The sequence below is a fragment of the Geospiza fortis genome, unplaced genomic scaffold (genome assembly GCF_000277835.1).
Source record: "Geospiza fortis unplaced genomic scaffold, GeoFor_1.0 scaffold75, whole genome shotgun sequence".
Lineage (NCBI taxonomy): Eukaryota > Metazoa > Chordata > Aves > Passeriformes > Thraupidae > Geospiza > Geospiza fortis.
This window is the reverse complement of record NW_005054360.1, coordinates 2,055,896-2,077,701: the sequence shown is the minus strand read 5'-3', so window position 1 is coordinate 2,077,701 and position 21,806 is coordinate 2,055,896. Positions and strand designations below refer to the sequence as shown.

General features: G+C 37.2%; 1 protein-coding gene across 2 annotated transcripts in view; it reads right to left on the bottom strand.

Annotated features, from left to right (window-relative positions):
* Nucleotides 1-529: 529 nt before the first annotated feature.
* Nucleotides 530-21,806, bottom strand: part of WAC (WW domain containing adaptor with coiled-coil) — a 54,945-nt gene continuing 33,668 nt past the window's right edge. Inside the window, exons 6-12 of one of the 2 annotated variants that reach the window (XM_005423882.2) lie at nt 18,498-18,743; nt 16,445-16,567; nt 15,348-15,496; nt 11,840-11,958; nt 7,530-7,716; nt 4,318-4,445; nt 530-2,020 (exon numbers count right to left, since the gene is read on the bottom strand). In XM_005423882.2, the coding sequence (XP_005423939.1) occupies nt 1,951-2,020; nt 4,318-4,445; nt 7,530-7,716; nt 11,840-11,958; nt 15,348-15,496; nt 16,445-16,567; nt 18,498-18,743 (1,022 nt within the window). In that variant the 3' untranslated portion in view covers nt 530-1,950. The remainder of the gene's footprint in view (nt 2,021-4,317; nt 4,446-7,529; nt 7,717-11,839; nt 11,959-15,347; nt 15,497-16,444; nt 16,568-18,497; nt 18,744-21,806) is intronic. The other variant, XM_031059297.1, reaches the window with a different exon arrangement.

Genomic DNA, 21,806 nt, shown 5'->3' with positions numbered 1-21,806 from the left:
ATTTTGTCACTCAGCCTTGGGTCTCTACAAACGCAGAAACAATGTATGTTCCAATTCATTCAAGATTACTCCCATCTTCTGAGAAAAATCAAACATTTACATGTTTGAACACAACAGAACATACTGGGTTAAAAAGTGAGGAAAAATTACAAGTTCATCTGTCCCCACTTCCCATTGTTGTTGTTAGTTAGGTATTTCAACTTGCTCCATTTGCAATGTTTTGTTAAATCAGAGCATTCAGCTTCTACTGATGAAAATCTGATTTTAAAAATCAGTCCAAGCTCACTCAACACAAAAATCAAGTACCATTTCTGGTGCTGAAATTATTTTTTAGGAACAAAACACAAAATATCACACATTCACATGTCAACATCTGTATCATTAAATTCTTTCTTTTTTCTTTCTTTTTTTAATCCATCTCCTACTATCTTTCCTACTTAACAGACTGCTGTGACATATACCCTCTACAAATATTAAACTACTACGGCCATCACCATTTCTGTCGTTTTTAAGCAAAGAAAAAGTCATGTTTATTTTGTAGTAGCAATAGTTTCTTTTTTATTTTTAATATACTTTAGGAAACAATATACAAAGCTGAGCTTTTCCACCATTTTCAAACGGTGAGTTGCTCCAATTACACAAATTCAGCGTTTTGTGATGGTTAAGAACAGCAGTCAGCACCAGACTTAAACAGTTAGCTACAACACAAACATCCTTCGAAATGAAATGTCATAATATCAAGACAGGTAAACCAGGAGTTAACATATGACAACTGTTGGGGAGGTGTCTTAAATCATCCTTGTTGAATTTTATATTTCCTTAAATATTTTATACATATTTTTCTGTTTACAAGTTTTAAACAAAACCTCCCTTGAGGAATTATTTAAGTACAAAAATGTTCAACAAGAACAGTTCTAACAAAGAATCCCCAAAGACCAAATTTTAATATGTTGTCCAAAGGAAATGAAAACCAGTGTTTCTTTGCTTTAACATGTTTATTACAACAGATACAATTCACATCTGACTAGCTTTTTTTTTCCTCTTTCCCCTCCCACAACCATGTTAACATGTTCATTGGGCTATTTCCTTATATTTGAGCAAGTAATGTACTTTCAGCACACATGCCCAGCAGTACTCTAAGTCCATTCTTACAGGGTGCAAATGGAAATACGTTTCAATAATTTATACAAACAAGTGGGTTATGCTCAATCACTGCAATTTTAAGCTACTGTACACAGGAATGAAAAGATTATAGAAAAAGTGCCATAGCAACAGTGCCTTAAGAAAAGAGAAAATTAGAAGCATTAAAAAGCTGATAAAATCAGATTTAGGATTTCACGGGGAAATGGAACACAGAAGATGAAAAACATTTCTCTGTAAAACAGAAATGGAGAAGCACTGCTCTCGACTCGGTGCAAGTGTGGAAACAGTTGTTTCGTGGTATTTTGTACATTGCCCAAACTGTTGCAGCCTTAGACACAAATCGCCTGGCGCTTGCATTGAATTTTAGGAAATGAAAAATTTCTGAATGATAAATTAACTAAAAAAAAAAAAAAAAAAGAAAAAAAAAGAAAGAAAAAAAAAAGGAAAAAGAAAGCTAATTTTGCAGACAGGTTTACATGTAAGAGGCTAGGTATTTAGCCACCTCAGCATTGATTAGTTTTGGATGTCTAAGCTCTGATACACATGGCTTCCCATGGCTTCACTCTACAAAATATATTTACAACGTGAAGAATACATCTACAAGAAATCTACATTTCAAGGGTTTTACAAATCATTCTTGTATCTTTCCCCTGAATTTGACTCCCTCCTGTCCCCTTCCCCATGTCAACTTTTTTTTCTGCCCAGCTCAACGGTCCAAAGTCTACTCAAATGCAGCTCAAAAGTGTTAAGACTGGGCATCAGTTTAATAGTTCCTGTACTCAAAACCATGTGCAATTGTTTACAATTTCACACCATGAAGGAATTCTGATTCTTTAGCTTTTCAAGTTCTTTAATTTGTTGCCTCAAAAATAGTATCCTGCAAGAGAAAAGAAATTAATTAGTATAAACATTTCCACTATACAGATGTATTAAATAAGCATCTACACAAGTACTTCTACAATTTCAGTAAAAGTAACCAACTTCCTTAGCCCCATTAAAAAATTCAGATATCAATTCCCAATCTGTCCAGTAACCTACAGCCATATGCAGATACACTAAGGCTTGGTGCATTTGACACTTTAGTTCAAAAAACTAAGTTGCTGCATTTTTATTATGACTGATACACAGTTGTGTTTAGGTCTGCTCTTCACTTGAATGTAGCTCTCAGAAAAAGCAGGCAAGTAAGCCAAGTAACTGAATAATCTGGAGAACAGCATATACCTCTGTCATGCAGTTTTCCAGACTGTAAAACAACCTAAACTGCTCCTTTTTTTTAAAAAAAGGAAATCTTCTTCTCACTTGCTTTTTTAAAAGTATTTGGCTCTGTGGCTAATGGTAGTCTCTACTTATGGTAAGCTCCAATCTCAAAAACATTTGAAGCATTAATAAAGGGCATCTCACATAAAAAGTTATAACTACACTTTGCTTAAAAATAAATTATATTGCTCACAACTTCTTATACCTTTTTTTCTCTTCTTCTGAACTGACATAAGCAATTACCATGACTAACAAACATCTGGTTCACAGGAATTTTTAATGAACATTTTGAACCCCTTTTCATGATGCTGAAGTGTAATGCAAACATGTCAGTGAAGTAAGAAAATACTCAGGGAGAATTCAGGTTTTATATAAATATTCTATGAAGGCTGAAGCAACTTTAATAAATGCAGAAAAAGGAACAATTCAGCACTTTTGTGGAACACTTTACAAATATGTGCCCACTTCATTAAAAATGAATTTTATACTGAAAAGTAGGTGGAAAATGATATACTAATATATAGAGACACTGAAAAGATAACGTTTAGCTTCAAGGCATGGGCATATAAAATATATATCAGACAATGAAAAGTGCCTTTTTACATGCTGTCAGTTATGATTCAAACAATGTATTTGCTTTATCTAGAGATGAAGTTCCTTCTTGGAAGATATTTTAGTAGCATCCTTCTGTGCAGAAGTACACAAATAGTATCATCATTTAAATGTATTGAGTTTGATAATCCCATCTTTTGCCAAAGCCTTCCCCATCAATTTGGTTACTTATGCCTTGTATTCCACATCTTTGGGATTGCAGCAAAAATAAAAGATACATGTTACTATAGGCTCAAAGTCATAATAATAATAATTATCCATTGACAGTTTAAGGATACAAATTGTACAAGCTATTTAATGAGCTGAACAATGACATTTGACATGTTATTTCAGATCAAAAGTGCAGAGACAAATGACACCTTAGGAAATTAAAACTGTAAGAAACCAAGCCATTCATTAAATATACTACAGAAGTCATAATTCATATGTAGTGAAGTTATGAAATAAAGCTTCAGAAAAAATTGGTGTTTTCAATTATCAGGAAAGGTTTACAAATAGATTATAGCCTGATTCTAATGGATTGTTTCAGTATCTGCCAAAATGCAAGAGCTTCTAGAATAAATGCAGCTATTTTAGCAGCATGCAACACAATTAAGGTGGCTTCAAACAAAGTCATAAGCACTGTATTCAAACTGTAGTGTGACTTAACAGTTGGGATATCATTGAAAGAGGAAACTGAGTATGAAAACAGATACAAAATCATGACTACTGGTGAATATTTTGAGCATGTATTTATGATTACAGTTTCCAATCTTGCATGAAAGTATTCAGAAGCCTGGCTGTGTATCACTGAAGTGATACACAAGACACCTGCTATCATTGACTTATAGCACATCTACTTTGCTATAAGCAAACATTTATTTCTCCTTCACTTGTGATGTAAATTACACCTGTTCAAACTTGCTCTGGCTTTAGATCTATTGCATTTCTCATATAAACTGTAGTGTTTCAGATCAGGATAACTGCGCAGACAGACGTGTACCTATGCAATCTATGCATTATGTATGGGCTGATACTCTAGAAGCATGCTGAAATACTGTGAGTTCATCAGTTCTTCATAATGCACTAAGGTTTCTGCAAAGAGATTTCTTTTCTATCCAAGTAAAAGCAGATACAGAAACTGCATATCTGGTTCTGTTTAGTGGACAGTAACAGGCAGAATGTACACAGGGAAGACAGCTTGCAAACACAGCAAGTACTGGTGTACTTACAGTCATCAGTAAATAGAACTCATGCAAAATAATGCAAGAATGGAAGTTCTAATAACACCCTAAAAACTGAGACATGCCCAGAGCACACACTTACCTTTGCTCACGCAAAGTTGCTTGAATTTCACATACTCGAACTAAAGACCTTAAATTCTTTAATTCAGTACAAATTTCTGACATATGCACACTTCCCATGTTATGGGCTTCCTCACGTAATCTTGATGCCTGCAGGGGTTAAACAAAGGTTAGAATTTTGAATCATGCATTGGAAACAACTGGCAGCAGCCAGAGAATTGCTGGATCGGTGTCTCTTGAAACAGCAAAGCACTCTAATTTCAAAAGGCAGTATTAAATCAGAAGAACATTACGTTGTTTACAAAAGCCCATTTTGAATCACAAATAAACAACACCGCTACCCAGAAACTGTCTAACCTACGCCTATGCTAAGACAGGGCTAGTTTAGACCTTCTTGATCCTAAATGTTTACTCAACCATCTTGAAAGACAGTATGTGACAGGGCTTGGAGTTTCTAAAATAATTTTTTCAAGCAGTTCAAAGTCTGCAACCATTATTCCTATGGCAGACTTAAATTTCCTATCTAATTAAGCCTTAGCGACAATAAAAACTAAATGCCATCATCTTTCCAGCTACCTTCTACCTGACAGAAAAAAACTCTGCAACCCTCTTCAGGAGTTCTCTAACAGACCAACTCCATTACTTTAATATTCCCACTTAGCTGGAGATAAGCAAAAGTGTAAATTTAAAAAGCACCACCTATCCAATTCCCAATTTGTGCATTTCTTCAAGTGTCATCACTGTACTGGATATGACTCCAGAGAACTCCTCAACAGCACCAAGGAGACCAGTATAATTATCTGAAGCCCTGTGTATTACACTGCAATAGGGAACAGGACTTCTTTCAAGTGGCACATGGAGAAATTGTTTCAAAATACAGCCTTCCCCTGCAGCACTGCTGTTTAGCAATGTTATCCTCTGCTACACTGGCTCTGGCTGGGATGGAATTCTCTTCACAGAGAAGAGAATGGCGCCACGTGGTGCCATGTTCTGAAGCTGTGACCAAGCCAGTGCTGACAACATAGTAAAGTTTTCGCTGTTTCTAAGCAGATCCTACACAGCATCAAGGGTTTCTCTCTTCCTCTCTCTGATCTGCTCTCCACCCAGCAAACACACTGTGGGGGGACAACAGGCAGGGAGGGAACAAAACTGGGACAGCTGATGCAAACTGACCTCAGGGATATTCCACACCATACATGTGCCAGGCTCAGCAATAAAACTGGGGGACAGTGTTCCAGGGTTGCCATGGCTCAGGGACTGGCAGTGCACTGGCTGGCTGGTAGTGACTGCTTCTGCATCACTTTCCCCCACCCTCTTTTACTCTTTGACCTGCTTTTACCTTAGCTACCGAGTTTTCTCACTTTTGCCTAATTGCTTCCCCTATCCAACTGGGGCAGAGTGAGCAAGTGGCTGTGTGGTGCTTAGCTGCCTATTGGGATTCATCCACATCTGCTTAGGTACTTGTACACTTAATTTTCCTTCCCAAAAATAATGTTATTTAGCACAGGTCTTCATCAACTTTTGGCATTTCTCCACTTCAAAGCAGCATTTTGTATTCTAATTCCCTACATTAAAAGTTTTCATTTCTGGAGTTCATTAACATCCAGGAGTACCCCGGTGTCCAGTAGGATATAACTGCCCATGTCTTCTCTGCACAACTCCAGTTACTGAATTGTTTTTCAGTTTCCCATGTTAAGTGCTTTTTATGAGTTCTGTGAGGTAACTGCTGTAATTCAAGAATGTTTTAGCTATTAACTACTGCACAGCACATTTCTTCAAGTCCAACTGCTTTAGCACATACCTGTCCTGACTCTTCTAATTTATTTACTTATTTATTTTTCAGTTTACTCTGGCATGTGTTCTTCTGCCTTAAATTCAAATTACACTACATATCTGGCAGCTATCTGAAGAAACCAGGGCACTGGATTTTAGTCTCTCCACTTAGATCTATCTTATCTTCTTCACTATGTACAGCACCTATACTTCGTTCACTTTTATATCAAATATCTCACTTAAATGCCTCAAGTGCTACTATTCAAAACTGGCCTATAAACAACACCACCACATGAAATCACCTGAAATAGCAGACAGGACAATACAGCACATAGCACAAATGCAGAAGTACCCAACTGAGTACATGACTGCCTAGCATTAGCTGAGTTTTTTGATCTCTTTATTAACAAGGGAAAAAGACTCCAAAACCTAGGCACTGCATACATCTGCTTTCTATATTAAGATACTTGTGAATTCAGTACACCATAAAAATAATACTTTCAAAACTACAGACCAAGGCCATAGGTGAGTGCCTGCGCTACACCATTTCCTTCAAGACACTCCACAGCAATGCCTCAGTGTTTGACTCAGTACAGGTTGGTAATTTCTTAAAACCAACTTTAACAAATCAGTGAAAAGAAGCAGGAATCCTAACAGGGTCTCAGTTTAGGCTGTGCTTGAGAGAGTCATCTCACAAGTTAATACCCAAAAGTCTCCAGTGTAGAATTGTGCCAGCATGCATCACCTCTCTAAAATACCAAAGTAAACTGGGCTAGGTAAGACTATTACCCCAAAGAGACTGCATCAGATATGGCTGCCTATGGACATAACTAGATTCGATAACCAATATGGTTCCTTTGAGTAATACATTCCAAGCAGCTGACATGCATCCAGTTTCCTTGTATTACTACAACAGAACAGGCTTCATGTAATTAGCTATAATATATGGATGGCAGTTTGACTGGATTTCCCATTATGTAAAAATAGCCCAAATTCAGTCTGAGTACTCCACAACAATTCACAAACAGGGCAGTTTCTTTTACACTGTGTAGAACTAACATGTCAGTAACTAAAATGGTGGGGTATTCTCAAATAGTTTAACTCTGTACCTAATTTATAACATTTTCCACATAACCAAAATATCATTATGAAAAAATATGTTGAACTCTATGTTCTCTGTAAATTTCAACAGAACTTTAGCAGTAAGAAAACAGTTATGAGGACAGTTATTCATCTGAGGCAATTTCAAAAGCACTGACACTTCAAGTGAGACTGAAAATACCCAATCACTGAAAGGCAAACACATGTAAAACGGGCTGGTCTGGCCTAATCTGTCTTTCCTCTCTTCTGGTTGAGGACAAGAATAAGGATTTTAATACTTTTAATTCCTAGAAAAAGCAACCCAAATTTTAAGCTACATATTATGCACTCTCCCAGGTAACAAGGCAAAGGAGCACTCACCTGCTTTTCTGCGTGATCTGCAGGCCAGCCCTGAACATGCTTTATAAGGTTCTCATTGAAGTGTGCTGCTAGCGTAGGTGTTAATGAACATGTGGGTCGTACAGATGTATTCTGTGGTGCAGGTGTTGAGTTTGATGCACTACTGCTAGAGGTATGATTTGGACCTGGTGATGGACTTCTTTGACTACTAGAAGAAAGCATTAAAAAAAGCAAGTGAGCATTTAAAAACATATGTGAACCTACAGAGAAATGAATATTGAAAATTCATTGCTTCCAGGCACAAAATACATAAAGTGTTCAAACCACAAGTAAATACTTCTGGTAGACCAAACCTGCGCCACCTTTCTACAAACCTCTAAATTTAATTGGACTTGAGTGCTACAACGTAACAGGAGGATTCTGTTGTTTGGTAGGGCTTTGTGTTTGTCTGGTTTTTAACTCTGAGAGCTGTTCAAGAGATGTCAGCTGTGCCTAAATGGTGCTAGATAGAAAATATACATATATTTACGGTCTTCCTTCCAACAGCTGCAAACCTAGGATTTTCAGTAATGATGTATCAGATGGGAGGCAAACACATTTATTCAAAAGAGGTTTGGCAGAATAATCATTAAGAACAATGTCTAATGTCCAGATCTGAAAATACAGCCATATGGGATTTGAGGAGTTTACTATTCATGTCAAAACACAATCTATATGGTTTTGTGACATTGCACATCTTTACTGAATGCACTCAGGAGAACAGAAGTATCACAGAAGCAGTGTGTTTGTAGCCACCAAACCTGACTGCTTTACTGGAATATAGCATAACAGTGATGGGTACCTCACAGTTTAATGTTCTTTGGCACTACATGTTCTGAGAAATAGTTGCACTAATTGTCTAAATGCTTCTCCCATTGGCAGAAGCTTTTCAACCCAGGCCATAATTTCTTAAAACTTTGTATCACTTGCAGGCAAGAAGAAAGTATTATGAAGGAGAACCAAATTTTAAAGGACCTCTGATTCATCACCTAACCTGTTGGTCCCTTTGAAGACTGAAAACATCCTTATATAATGCAAATATCTCTATCTAGTCCAATGCCCAGACACTTACCCTAATGAACTCACACTTGCAAATAACTACAGCATTAAGAATTACAGCCAACAAATTGGATGTCTGACTGGACCTGCTGGAACAAAGCCAGAGAGTCACCAAGCCGACAAGAGGGATGAAGCACTTCTCCTATAAAAAAGGCAATTCCTCCCCTCTTTTCAGAGCTTATAAGATTCACAGTATCTGGAGCACTGAGTAGTGGGAAGCCTAAAACCAGACAAGAATTAGACTGCTATAGCAAAGGAATGTGGCAGAGGACCTCACAAGTGACTAAGGGGCTGAAGCACATGCTGTATCAGAAGAAGCTTAAAGTTTATTCAGTCTGGAAAACACAAGACTGAGGGGAAGGGGATTGAGGGATCTTTTTGCAGATTTTTACTACTTTTGAGGAGAACAGACTCTTTTCAGAGATGCATAGTGACAGCACAAGAGGCAGAGACAAGCTGCAACAAGGGAAATTCTAATTAGACATGAGAAAAAAAGAACCACCATAAGGGCAGTCAAACATCAGAAGAAAATATTCTGAGATATTAAAAAAAGTCACCTAATGCGCTTAGCAATTCAAACTTGTCAGCGCAACTCTAAGTTGGGACCAAAGTAGATTGCAGCTAGAATTCCATTCCAAAGTAAATTATTCTAAGTTTCAGTGTATTCATTCAGCATCAGCATAGGGATGGTGCAGAGGCAGGCTATTTTTATTAATTAAGTAGAATTCAGGCATAACCTTATTTACTCCTTAGTTCTACTAGAATTAAATTCCCCACTATGATTTGCTTGCTCTTCCTTTATCAGCCTGTCTTCTCCTACTCCTACTTCATCAGCAAAAATCATTCGAACGCATCAGAAATGTTTTAAGAAAATAATAAAATCTGTGGGCTTCTCAAAAATGAAGCTGTAGCTTAATTATGACAAAAACATACTGTCACAAAATATCCCAGGCACTGCTGTGTTAGCAGCAGGGGGAGCTATGAATGCAGCAATGACTGTTTTAAACTACCACAGTATTTTTAAATGCTTCACTGAAGGGAAATACTTGCCTTAGCTGAGTTAAAGACTGACTATGCCACAAGTAACAGAATGCCTCCAGAGAGGCAAAAATATCTGTATCAAGGGTATTAAAACATGATGGTTCTGAAATATACTACTACAAACATGAGAGTTTTACAACCTACAAAAAATGCAATTAAATACCTCCCTTCACAGCACTTTTCCAAGGTAAAGGAAAATTTTTCTCAGTCTTTTCTGAAAACAGAGACAAACTACCAGCCTGATGAAGCTATTAGTTATGGAAGCACTAATTTAGTTTCATATTTAAAGCAGCCATAACTGACTTTGGAATAATGTGTGTCTTTGGAATAATTTCTAACAGACAGACCCACTGTATGCCTGTACTGTGTTAATTTCCCAATTTGAATGGCCGAAATGTTCCCTTCTTGAAAGTTAACAATAGCTACTCAGGTTTTCTCACACTGTGTTTCCACCCAACAAGTCAAAAATAATTTTACCTCCATTTATTTAAAACTTTTAATGAGCCAAGGAAATGCAGCTGTGATGAACTTCTGCTCAATTAATCAGTATTTAAGCTGGAGAAAAATGCAACCTTAATTCACAGAGCAAAAAGATTTTGGGCCATCTGTCCACAGTTCAGTTTGCTAAATTGTTGTTCACTTCTATAAAAGCAAAAACTGCTCCCAAGAGCAATTCTCAATCCAATCAACTACTTTCACCTACAAAGGAATCATCTGTTCCATATCAATTCAGACATACTGCCTGGACACAGCAAGTCTTTTGCAGGTAAGTAAATCAGTATCTGAACTGGTCCACTTTCATTCAACTCCACTGCACTCAACAGAAGAAAACACCAGTCACACAGGTTTTTCCAGGTCACCTATTCCTTAATCTTTCACTTGTTGCAAACAAGACACTACCAAAGCAAACTGAAATCGCATGAACTCACGATGCACAATACAGCAGAGTCACAAACATGTATTCATTTCAGAGACACAGGACACTGAACAATACTAACGCTGTCTCAGTATCTTTCACCCTGCCCTGCACACTGCCTCCTGCCCTCAGCCACGGAGTGTGCTACCTGCACAATGCCCCTGGCTTCAGCAGGGCTGGGGCAAACTCAGCTTCCTCCAGCAAAACGCTGATGCCAAATGGAGCAATGGTTTGCAGAGGGACAGCAGATCCCTAAACTCACAGTAGGTAAGGGCCATGCTGGAGTACAAAGCCATGTAACCCAAAGGAAGGGTGAGGCATGGACTAGCAGGCCAAATGCCCACCAGTATCAACCCACACAGACTCTAAGCCATGGTAAAGGTTTCCAAGAACAAGAGCATCTTTCTTAAGATGATTTCCTGTGCAGAGAGGGTGATGAGCAAAGAATATAAAGGGTCTGTGACTGAGAGCTGTCCCCCAAAACCTCACCACTCCTCATAAAAAAGCTCAGCTTGCTGCAAAGTGTAACTTTATCTTTAGTACTGTAATTCAGAAAGATTTAAATAGCACCATTCATAATTACTAGGGACTGGAGCTGGACACTTTGCCTTTATTTTCCTAAAAGAGATAAATGAGTTATAGGCTTGTAATCCCACAAAGCTTAGAATCAAGTGTCTGTAAAATAGCCTACACTAAAAACTCAAAACTTCTGACTTGCTTGTGTCTGTACCCTCAAACTGGTCAATACTCCAGGGTCTCCAGTAAAGCCAGCTTCTGGGACAGGACTGCCAAGCATACAACAGATAACCCAGTCCCCCAAAAAACCTCAAAACACACATCTCTTCTGCCCACAAAAACAGCCAAAACCAACAAAGAACGAAAAAAAAAAAAAACCCAAACCAAAACAAACAAAAAAAAACCCACAACGTCCCACCAAAAAAAAAACCAACAGCAACAAAAAAAAAAAAAAACAACCAACCAACCAAAAAAAACAAAAACAAAAAAACCCCAAAAAAACCAAAACCACAAGTCCCTTTTCTTATTAGTCCCAGAAGGGCAGATAAAAGGATCTCACTATTTTATTATCTGGAAAGCACCACCATGTGCAGCTTCAGGTATGCTGACAATGCAAGAGTATTGGGTTTTGGTTTTCTGTTTGTTTTTTTAATACCACACCACACCATACACCTTATTCAATCCACTAACTGCAACATATACAACACACACTGAATGCAGATAAAAACTAATGACAGAAGAGAGAAGCATTTCAATATACCTTGAACGCTGAAGACTTCGTGGAGAGGCAGGTTCATGACCTGCCTGCTTGTCAGCTATTACTGGCTGCTGAGGTGCTGCCTGGGAAGCTGGTCCTTGTTTAACACCTGGAGTAGCAACCTGGAAAGTTCAAAACTTCATTAGAATTCCTCCACAGTAAAGAGCAAGTGTAAGAAACAGAGAAAACGAAGGAAATTACAGCTTCAACACCTGTAGGGTTTTTTCCATACAAGGCCTCTTGCTGACACAATTTCTATTATCTTCACAAGGTGTTATTTAAATAAAAAATCCAGTTCCACAGCTGTGACATAAAGTTTTTTTTTTACTAAGAAGGGGTTATTAATAGACATAACAGAAGCAAATTTAGACCCATGTGACTTGTCAAAATATTGCAAGCTTATGAGGCAAAACAGTTTCAACTCAGTATTGTTTTTGATTGTATCTTACATCTGAGAACTGAGCTCATTTTCAACCTCGGAAGAGGCGTTCATTACCCAAATAAAATCTTCATGTACAAATTTAAGAGTTCCCTACTTGAAAATACATTACAAGAACATAATTACATCACAAGCATATTAAAAACATCTCTATCAAAAATAGAAAAGAAAATCTAAATCATATTTATCAGTTTGCTGCTCCCTTTTCTCTAAGTTCTAAACCCATGGGTGACTAAAAAAATAGTCATCAGTACCTTCTTGCTTTTCCTTTGTAGTTCACATTCAATGTAAGGTATTAAGATACCAGCAGAAAGATACAGTCTTTTCTGTGAATTTCTGAACTACATCAGGATGAGAAGTTTGGGAGTCTAGTAATGTCTAATTTACAGCAAATGAAGTCCAAGATACTGCATCTTGCCCAATGCTTTGCATACATCATACTTCAATTTTAACTACGTACAAGAGAGGTTGAGCTTCAAAATTTATCCTCCACTCTGCAAAATCAAGCTAACAATATTGAGAGAAAAGGGAGAGAGCAAAGAAAAAATGGGGATCCATAAAGACAAAAAACCAAATTGTCCAGCCTCTCTGGCATTTGCTGACCTCACATTAGTGTAGATTACTAACTAGTGGTCTCCTGAACCTCCAGAAATCCTCTGCTTCAGAAACAGACTTCTATGAAGCAAACCACAGATGGTACAGTAAACTCAAGACATAACTTGATTCATTTAAATATTCGGGGGGGGGTCTTAATGCAAATTCAAACTCCTAAATGTCTAAGAGGAAAAGTCACCTTTTAAAATTATCATCAAAATGAAAATGTGTTCTTTCTGGTTTTTAGACTAATAGGCATATACTAAAGAAGTCTATGTAGCACATGAGAAGTCCATGGTAGTAAAAGGAAAACGCAAGATAATTTTAAGATCAATCTGCTATTGAAATAAACAGAACTATATAGTTCAGGAGGGTGAAACAGTGCCAGATCATAAACTGATTTATGACAAAAGACTACACAAGCACCTTTATGAAATGTATGACATGAAGAACTTTGCTATTAATGCCTGCATTTTGCTCAGTGTGTGAGCAAACATTAAACCATCAAGGCTATTCAAACAGAACAATTTCAAAAGGGAAGTCCATCAGCAATAAAGGAGTCATGCAGCAGATCCAAACTGGTAAAGTAACCTTGGCTCGTAAAAATAAAAAGGACTATAAAGAAAAAGTGGGATTTGTAAAATAAATGAACCACAAAATCTTTCAATTACTTCATTATTTTCCAAGTGTGTCAAAGACTGTAAATACATATATCAGAAACAGAAAAATAGAAAGGGCTAAATAAATTCAAAATACCAAACCAACCAACCAACCAACCAAAAGCAACATTCTCACTGAGCTTGACAAGTCTGTGTAAAGTGCTTTACACAACTACTTTGCAGAAATTCAGAACAGTTTCTGATCATACAATACAGGCACAGCTAAAAGGCAAAAGGTGACCCCCAGGCTCCTGTAGTCTGTGCCCCCTGAGCTGCCACAGCAGCCACAGCAGCTTCAGTCTGAAAGCAGCACTGACATCTTCAAGCAGTCCTACGCAACAGCACTGCGCCAACGGCCCTACTATAGTCCCACAGCCAGCTCAAATCCCTGTGCATCTGGCACTGGGCTCTTCTTGCACAGGGCCACTTCAGCTCTGTCTGCTCTAAGCCCATGTGCCTAAAAACCAAGTGTGTCCTGGCACAGCACCACATCTTGATTAGGCATAATTCACCTCAAACTGGACAACTGGACAAGCTAGCCTGACTCATGCATCCGATGGGCTGCTAAAGCAGACGTGCTCACACCAGAGCTATCACCACCTAAGCTCCCATCTCATGGAACTGAGTTACACAAATACAAAAACTATCAAGACAGTTCTTTTTTTATTGAACTGGCAAAGTATCTGCTGTGGAACAAAAATTTGTTACTTCTGGGACTAACAATCAATCTCCGGGTTGTAGAGACCAGAAAAGATCTACTTCCAGTTATTGACAGTACATAACTTAAGAAGACTCTTTTTCATATCTCAGGATTTGGAAGTATCAAATATCTCAACCCTGGTATTTGATAATTTCATTACTTGCCACCCAGCTATGGGATGTGAACACAGATTGAGGATGCAACCCAGGGTCAGAAACCAAGGTAACAACCAGTATTGGACACAAATGAAGTTTTGCAATTCACTGTATCACTGTCAATCAAAAGAAACTGGGAGAATCACTTGGTTTTCTCTGTACCCATGAAAAAAATCTGATTGAAGAAAATAAGGCATTTTGAATATAATGAGGAATGCAATGTGTTCTCCTGAAAAGTATTCCTCAAAGGCATCCAAGACATTAGAGGTTCGCTTGTGAGCAGAAAATTGAGAAAATGACACCTCAGCTAAGCAGGAGTGGTGATAGAGAAGACAGATTTTAGGAACGTGGGGGTGTCTCACCCCAAAGTCTACAGTTATGCTTCTCAGGAAGAACCTCAGGAGCTTGTATGTTAGCTTCAATTTACATTTCCTAGTCACTGATCCAATGAAGGAATTCTGAATGAACAGAGGTGAGGGGGCAGGAAGGGAAAGGACATTATGTAATTGATCTGTAAACACCTGGAACATTTCTAAACAAAACCTGAGACTACTTCAAGTTAATTTCCCCAAGAAGTTCTCTCCCATTCTAAACATCTTTTATTGGCTAAGTCTAAATAATTGCATCAGTTGTTGCCACTGAGGTGTGCTTTTGCTGCTATTTAAATATGCTAGAATACCAATGCCTTGGTAAAATCTCCAGACAGCATCTGAAGCCAGCATTAAGAATTTCCTCAAGAAAAGTAAACTAGATTTCCTCAAGAAAAGTAAACTAGCTGGAGCTGCACTGCCAAAATACAGTCAAGTACTTGCTTCCAGTTGTTTGCTTCTATTGGGAAAGACAATATACATATTTTATTATCCTACACACAACTGTTAAGCACATGGATATGTATAGGAACAATATTTAATATTATGCTTAATGGTTTCTTACTACAATATGGCATAAGCCAAAAGGAGCTTACCTTCTGCTGGGATGATACTGGTGGCGTAGTCATCAAAGGTTTCAGTGGAACAGTGTTAGTCTGTGGCGTGCTTATCCTTGGAGACACATATGATCTTGGTGATGAGGCATCAGATGTTAAAGACATTGGAGACTGATTAGATGGCTGAGCTGTAAAGGAAAAAAAATGCTTTTAATAAAACCATGTCCTATCATAAATGCAAATTAGATCTTCTTTGGGTACTCTGGAGTATGCTATATTAGATGATATACAAACATGCTCACTGTGAACAACTAGAACAATCTAATGCTCAACAACAATCCTAGCTAAGGAACTGTATTTCCCCCAAATTCTCCACTTCTAAAATTTCAGGGGAGGGGAAAGAGAAGAAGCTATTAGGAAATGCTTTTTACAGATAAAGAGACTAAATCATATGCAACTCCTATTTTAGAGTGCTCAACTTGTTTTAACCAAAAGAAAGAATGAACAGTTTACATAGAAACCCATTAATCCATTCTAGGCATATACCAACAGCTCCCCATCCAAGGTTAAAAATTACCATTAGCACTGCTTACCTACTCAGTAAGACGACTGCATTTATTGTTTTGGTTTAAGTTTCTAAACTTAAGTTTTAAAGTTCTTTATTAAGTTACAAGCCAGAACACATTGGAAATACCTGAAAGAGTATCTTGCCCAGAAGATGAAAAAAAACAGTTCCCAGCAGACAGAGGAAACTTTCTTTTAAGAATTTAAAGCCTCCCCCAAGAGTCACAGTTCCACAGTACTACAAGATGGGTGTTGAAGTAAGGAAGAGTTGTCTTTTATACTGTTAAGTAACATATAATTCCAGAAGTTTCACATTACTCATGTAGAATTTCTTAACATACAAAGAAAATCCCAAAAGGTGAGACAGAGAAGCATGTTTACTTAGTAGTGTGTCAGGTTCCTGCCCCTCAATAACAATTTTTTATCCTATCATTGGAAAAAGAAGTCATTTCACATTCTCCACATCGTGTGGCCAAAGATATAACATGAGACAGATTCCACAACTGTATCAGCCTTTTTAAAACATTGTGTAACAAATTTACATAAGCAAAAAAAAAAAAACCTCGGAATACCTTGTGTAGACAGTTGTGCAGCTTGAGAAATTAGGGAGGTGATATTGAAAGCAGATGGTCCAGCAGTAAGAATTTTATGGAGTATAGACTGCAGAGAGGCTTGTGTCACAGCTGCTGTTAGAACTGAAAACAAACATTCTGTTTTACTGACAATTCTAGAACACCACTTTAAACTGCTGAAATTGGCTAATTACATTTAAGGTATGTTTTCTTTCAGATTTATTTCCCGTATCTACCATGACCAAAATCCACCTGAACTGTTCTTAAGTTACCTGATTTCAAGTTGACTTGGAATGTCTAGCAAGTCCTTTCTTTAGTAGTTTTAAGACATACATTTAACAAGAATTCTTTAAAAAAATAACGTCAAGTCTTCCAGTTGACCGTAAGGATTAGTAATAATTCTTGTAAACAGCTAGAGAAAATTTGTTCAATTTGCTACTGTAGTAAGCAGAACGTGTGTGAAGATTTTTTTATACTACAATAATTTTTTAAAAAAGCAAAAAGCAGAATCACTTCAACTCACTGAAAGAGATGGGGGCCAGACTTCATGTTCAAGAGGAAGACAGACCTCTTTCAGGTTAAAAATCCATGTTTCTTCTTACTAATAAAAACCCCTTATCTCTTCTGGGTTTAGCTGTCCCATGTCATCCCCCCACCAGTAAAAAAAAAATCACTTTAAACCATTTTAAAACTGCACAATACAGGAAAGCATCTTGCAATATGAGATGACAAAACCCTGAACTCTGAGCTTCTGAACTAACCTTTCCAAAAAGGTCTACAGGCTCTGTGGGACACTTCCTGGACATACCTTCCAGCACACTCCTGCAAAAACTGACTCACCAGCAAAGCACAGAGTAACTCTGAATCATGTGCACAGTAAGGGCAGCCCTGCTATGCAAGGTGAAGTCATTCTGCCCACGTGAACACAGCCAGGCCCTCATGCCATCAGAACAATTCTGAACACTCTTGTTCCAAGACATACAGAGCTGCTGCTCATATGGCAAGAGAAAATTACTAGAAATTTCACTGGGTAGCTTTCTAATAAAATACAACTGGAGCTGAGTGGACCCTTCATTTCTCAACAAAGCCATAACACTCCTTTTTTTAGTCCAACCTAGTGGATTAAAGTTTTAAAGACTTTCCCTGCACAGGAAAAAGAAACCAGTGACCTACTCACTTATTAGTACTGAATAAAGACAGAATATTTGCTGATTAAAAGGAAGCAACTGACCACTTTTTCTGATGAATAATTGCAAGGTATAGAATATTTTGTAAGCATTTTCCCTTACCTGATTTGCGCTTTCAGAAAGTTAAAGACAATTAACTCTCAGCACTCCATGCAAATGTTTTACTTCCTATTTAAATCAATGATCCTTGCACGAGAAGCAAACAAAAAATCCTATACCACTTTATCAGTAACCTCTCACATGCAGACACATTAGAAAAAAACTGTATTCAAAATGCATCAACTCCACCTGCTCTTGCAGCAAAAGGCACTACAGGTAAGTGATAAACTGACTTCTAACAACCTAAGCCAATGTAACAAAAATCTAAAGGACACACTGATTAAATGTACAAAATTTCACTGGCTAGCAAAGTTACTGATACGCTACCTGTATTCAGAGAGGCTTTCTTTGTTATGCTAAAGAAAAAAGTTGTTAGGCAACAAGATTTAAGAACCCCTAGAAGTTTCACTATTTGCAACACACGTTAACAGAACAGCAGCAGAAACTACAGAAAACAAAGAACAGTGCACGAAACAAAAGAACAAAGAGCTCTAACAAAATTTTGCGCAACAGAAAAATGCCGATATAGTGATTAAGTCACCGGTTTCAATTACATTGCTCATGTACATCAACATTTATTAATTTGAAAACCTTAAATGTTGAGAAGGTTTAACAGAAAAAAAAAACCACAAAAAACTCCACTTTACCTAGGGATTCATTTATTTACTTTTCAATTAAAATAAGGCTTTCATTTACTACAGCCTGGTATGCAATAATACACTAATGTATGTAAATGAGAGATTACATGAACTTTAAAGAATCCTTACCTTCATTGATTTTGGATATATCTACGCTAGAATTATTAAGCTGCAAGGTGGCTTGCAGAGCAGGCAGCAGCTGTCGAAGGAGATTTGGGTCCTGAAGTAATGGAGGAATTGGTGATTGTGGGATAGGTGAAACAGGAACTGTAGGAGCAGATGAAGCAGGCGCAGAAGTTGGATTCAGTCCAGAAGCAGAAGATGTAGAAGGAGTTGTGCAAGAATGGGATACAGACTTGTCCACAGATGCAGACTCTGAACAGAAGACAGACAGTATTTTTCATTTTCCTCAATACAACCTGACAACTCACTAGTACAATACTCAAATTCAGAAGAGCAAATGCCTAACTACCATTTTAAGAAAAAAACTCACAACATTAATAGAACAAAAATTGAAGATAGCTGATTTCTAATGCAGTTTACGCTACTAAACCTAATTTATTATGAGCACACAAATGCAACTTTTCCGCTTCAAGATACTGGATGAAAAGCAGTCAGTATTAAAAATAGGACATTTTTTTCCTTAACTTTTATGGCAAATGTGGGCCAAAAATTCCTTACTGATCACCTACACTCATACCCTACACTTTTTCTTATAATCTCAACCCTTCTTTGGAAAATATACTATGAACAAAAACCTCATAGCCCATGGATTTTGCATATAGGCTACTGTGTCAAATTTGACAGGAGGGTGTAAGCCATACTTCATTTATGAAGAGACCAGTGCAAGAAGCCACAAATGTAAGTCTATTGTACAAAATCCAGCTACATTGCTAAGGATTTAGAAAAGATAATGAGCTGCACTAGAAATGTAAAACAGTGCTGTTAACATCTCCACAGCAGAGTGGAAAAATATCTAAAATGTGTCTGCCCATAATTAATTTTAAACTTGTCAGCTTCTTCTGAAGCATTAAGACCTATATCCTTTATTTTATTAACACTATTTTAGGAAATATTACCACTTTTTCTCCAGAGAAACACAGAGTACTTAAATACAATTATACTATATGGCAATTTGTTCTGATTAATATGAGTTAATTAATTTTAAATATGACTTCCACTTAACAGAAAGTTGCTCCTCCATTCCAATACGGTGAGAAATCTCTGCAATGGAAGTATTTCAACTTACTATAGGTGTACCATCAGTCACTTCAAATATTCTTCCTTTAAGAAACCTGGACCACCATGTTTCAATCTGTGCTCCTTCTTCTCTCATCCTCATTAAACTCTCAGAGACCCCTGCCCACGAATTCAGTCAAGACTAATATATCTATAGCACCAAAGAAGTTGGATGCAGAGCATAAAGCCTTGGATCCAAGATCTCATGCAGGATGTTTGCCCACAGTAATGAAGATCCAGATTTTAAACCCACCTCAAACCGGGCAGAGAAGGTCAACCTCAAATAGTCTACATTTCAGGCAAAAGTCTAGAAGTTCTTCCCAAAAGTAGGGAAAAACTGGCTGGGAAGTTCTTTTACTTTAAGGGTGTGCTTGGTTTTTTTATTTGGAGAAATGGTCAAAGTAAGATGATGCTGACTTTATTAGTAAAGAAGTGATATAGTCTGCTTTGTTTTACTACAGAACAATAAAATGTCACAGAATTTCTAACAGCTTTTGTATTCCAATAACCTTAACTGCAACTTCCAAGACTAATTTGGAGAAGAACCCTAAAAAAAAAACCAAAAAATTACGGAAGTAACGATGTGTAAATCTTTTCACTAAGATTTCTAATCTCACTGGGAAGAGGATTTCTGCTTCTAGGCTGTTATAGTATAAATAACTTATAAAGGGCCACAAATACTCCAGAAAACTTTTCCAGAGAAGTAGCTGAGAAATCTGAATCAGAAAAAAAAAACCTTCTGAAGAATTTGAAAGCTTGCAAGGATGCAACAGCCAGGACACAGAGACATATTTTGGAGTTTAAGGCGAACTTCTGGAAAAAATGTGCCCCTATCTAGTTACAATCTCCTCAGGGTTGGTAGCAATGTATCTGTGAAGGGACCTGGTCATTTGGCCAGGAGCTTTGGTAAGAACAACTTAAAAAGGGACAAAGGGGTTACAAAGATTGAAGATGAGGAAAAAAAGAAAAACTTGTTACAAAGCTTCTGTAGGGTTTTCAGTAACATGTGAACTAGGACAGCTGATTAGGTATTAGTTACCATGAAACACTAAGTCATTAGTAACAGTTTTTGTTATAAACTATTGCATCCTATGTTATAGCGTTCAAAGTAAACATTAAGACAACTTCAGGTCAAGACATATCCAACAAACAAGAATCTTATCATACTAAACAAAAACATGTGAAGCTCAAATTGAACTTGGATCTATCACAGTCCAAATAAGATCATGATACACTGGCAGACAAAAGCAAGGGAAATAAGCACAATGGACCACGTTAGTACTCACATGTACAAGCCTGCTATCTACAGTTTTGAAAACCTTACCAGAAGAATAACCATTAAAAACCCCAAAACACCTTCATTTCAAAATGAAAAAATACTGCAACTGCCAGCACTAATTTTAAAACATATTTAATGTATTTAGGCTTGCCTTCACAGTTAAATATTAAGTTATTTTAAGTAAAGAATCAACTTACTACTGTATTATTTATTCATGTAAATAAATACCTGATCCTCAAACCACACCACCATACCAAACAGCTGGAAGTGGTTTTTACCCATGCTGCAGTTTGAACAGAAAATACACTAAATCAAAGGCAAACTCAAGCTAACAATGCAGTCAAAATAAACCTTATACCCACCCAGTCCTGGGTATTCGCTTATTTCTTGAATAACAGAACTCAAAACATGTCACTCAAACCACTGAATTCCATGAGGTCTGTAAAACTACTTTAGTTTGAGTTTTTAAGCTCTAAAAATGCACACTGAATTGCATCAACACAATACAGTCAAGTTATTTCTTTCAGACAATATGGAGACATTATTCACATAGCTGTATTACTGCAGGTATTTTAAGTATAAGTTAAAATGTATCTGTGAATGGTATTTTTGTACAATCATCCTATCAAAACTAGAGAAAGGATACAAAGCAAGGACAACACCTAATGCTAACCTTCCAGTATTCTGAGATGTTTAGCAACTCAAAATCAAACCACTAAATGTTATAAAAGAACGCATCTCTATGATTATGACTCCCTACATGTACACCACATTAGAACTGCTACTTAACATCATAGAGGATGCAGAATAAAATGACTGTTCAGAGCATCACTGTATTACACAAATTAATTTATTATTAATGAAATTTAAGCTATAAACCTGTTTCTGCCAAAAAAAACCACCCCAAAACAAACATGTAA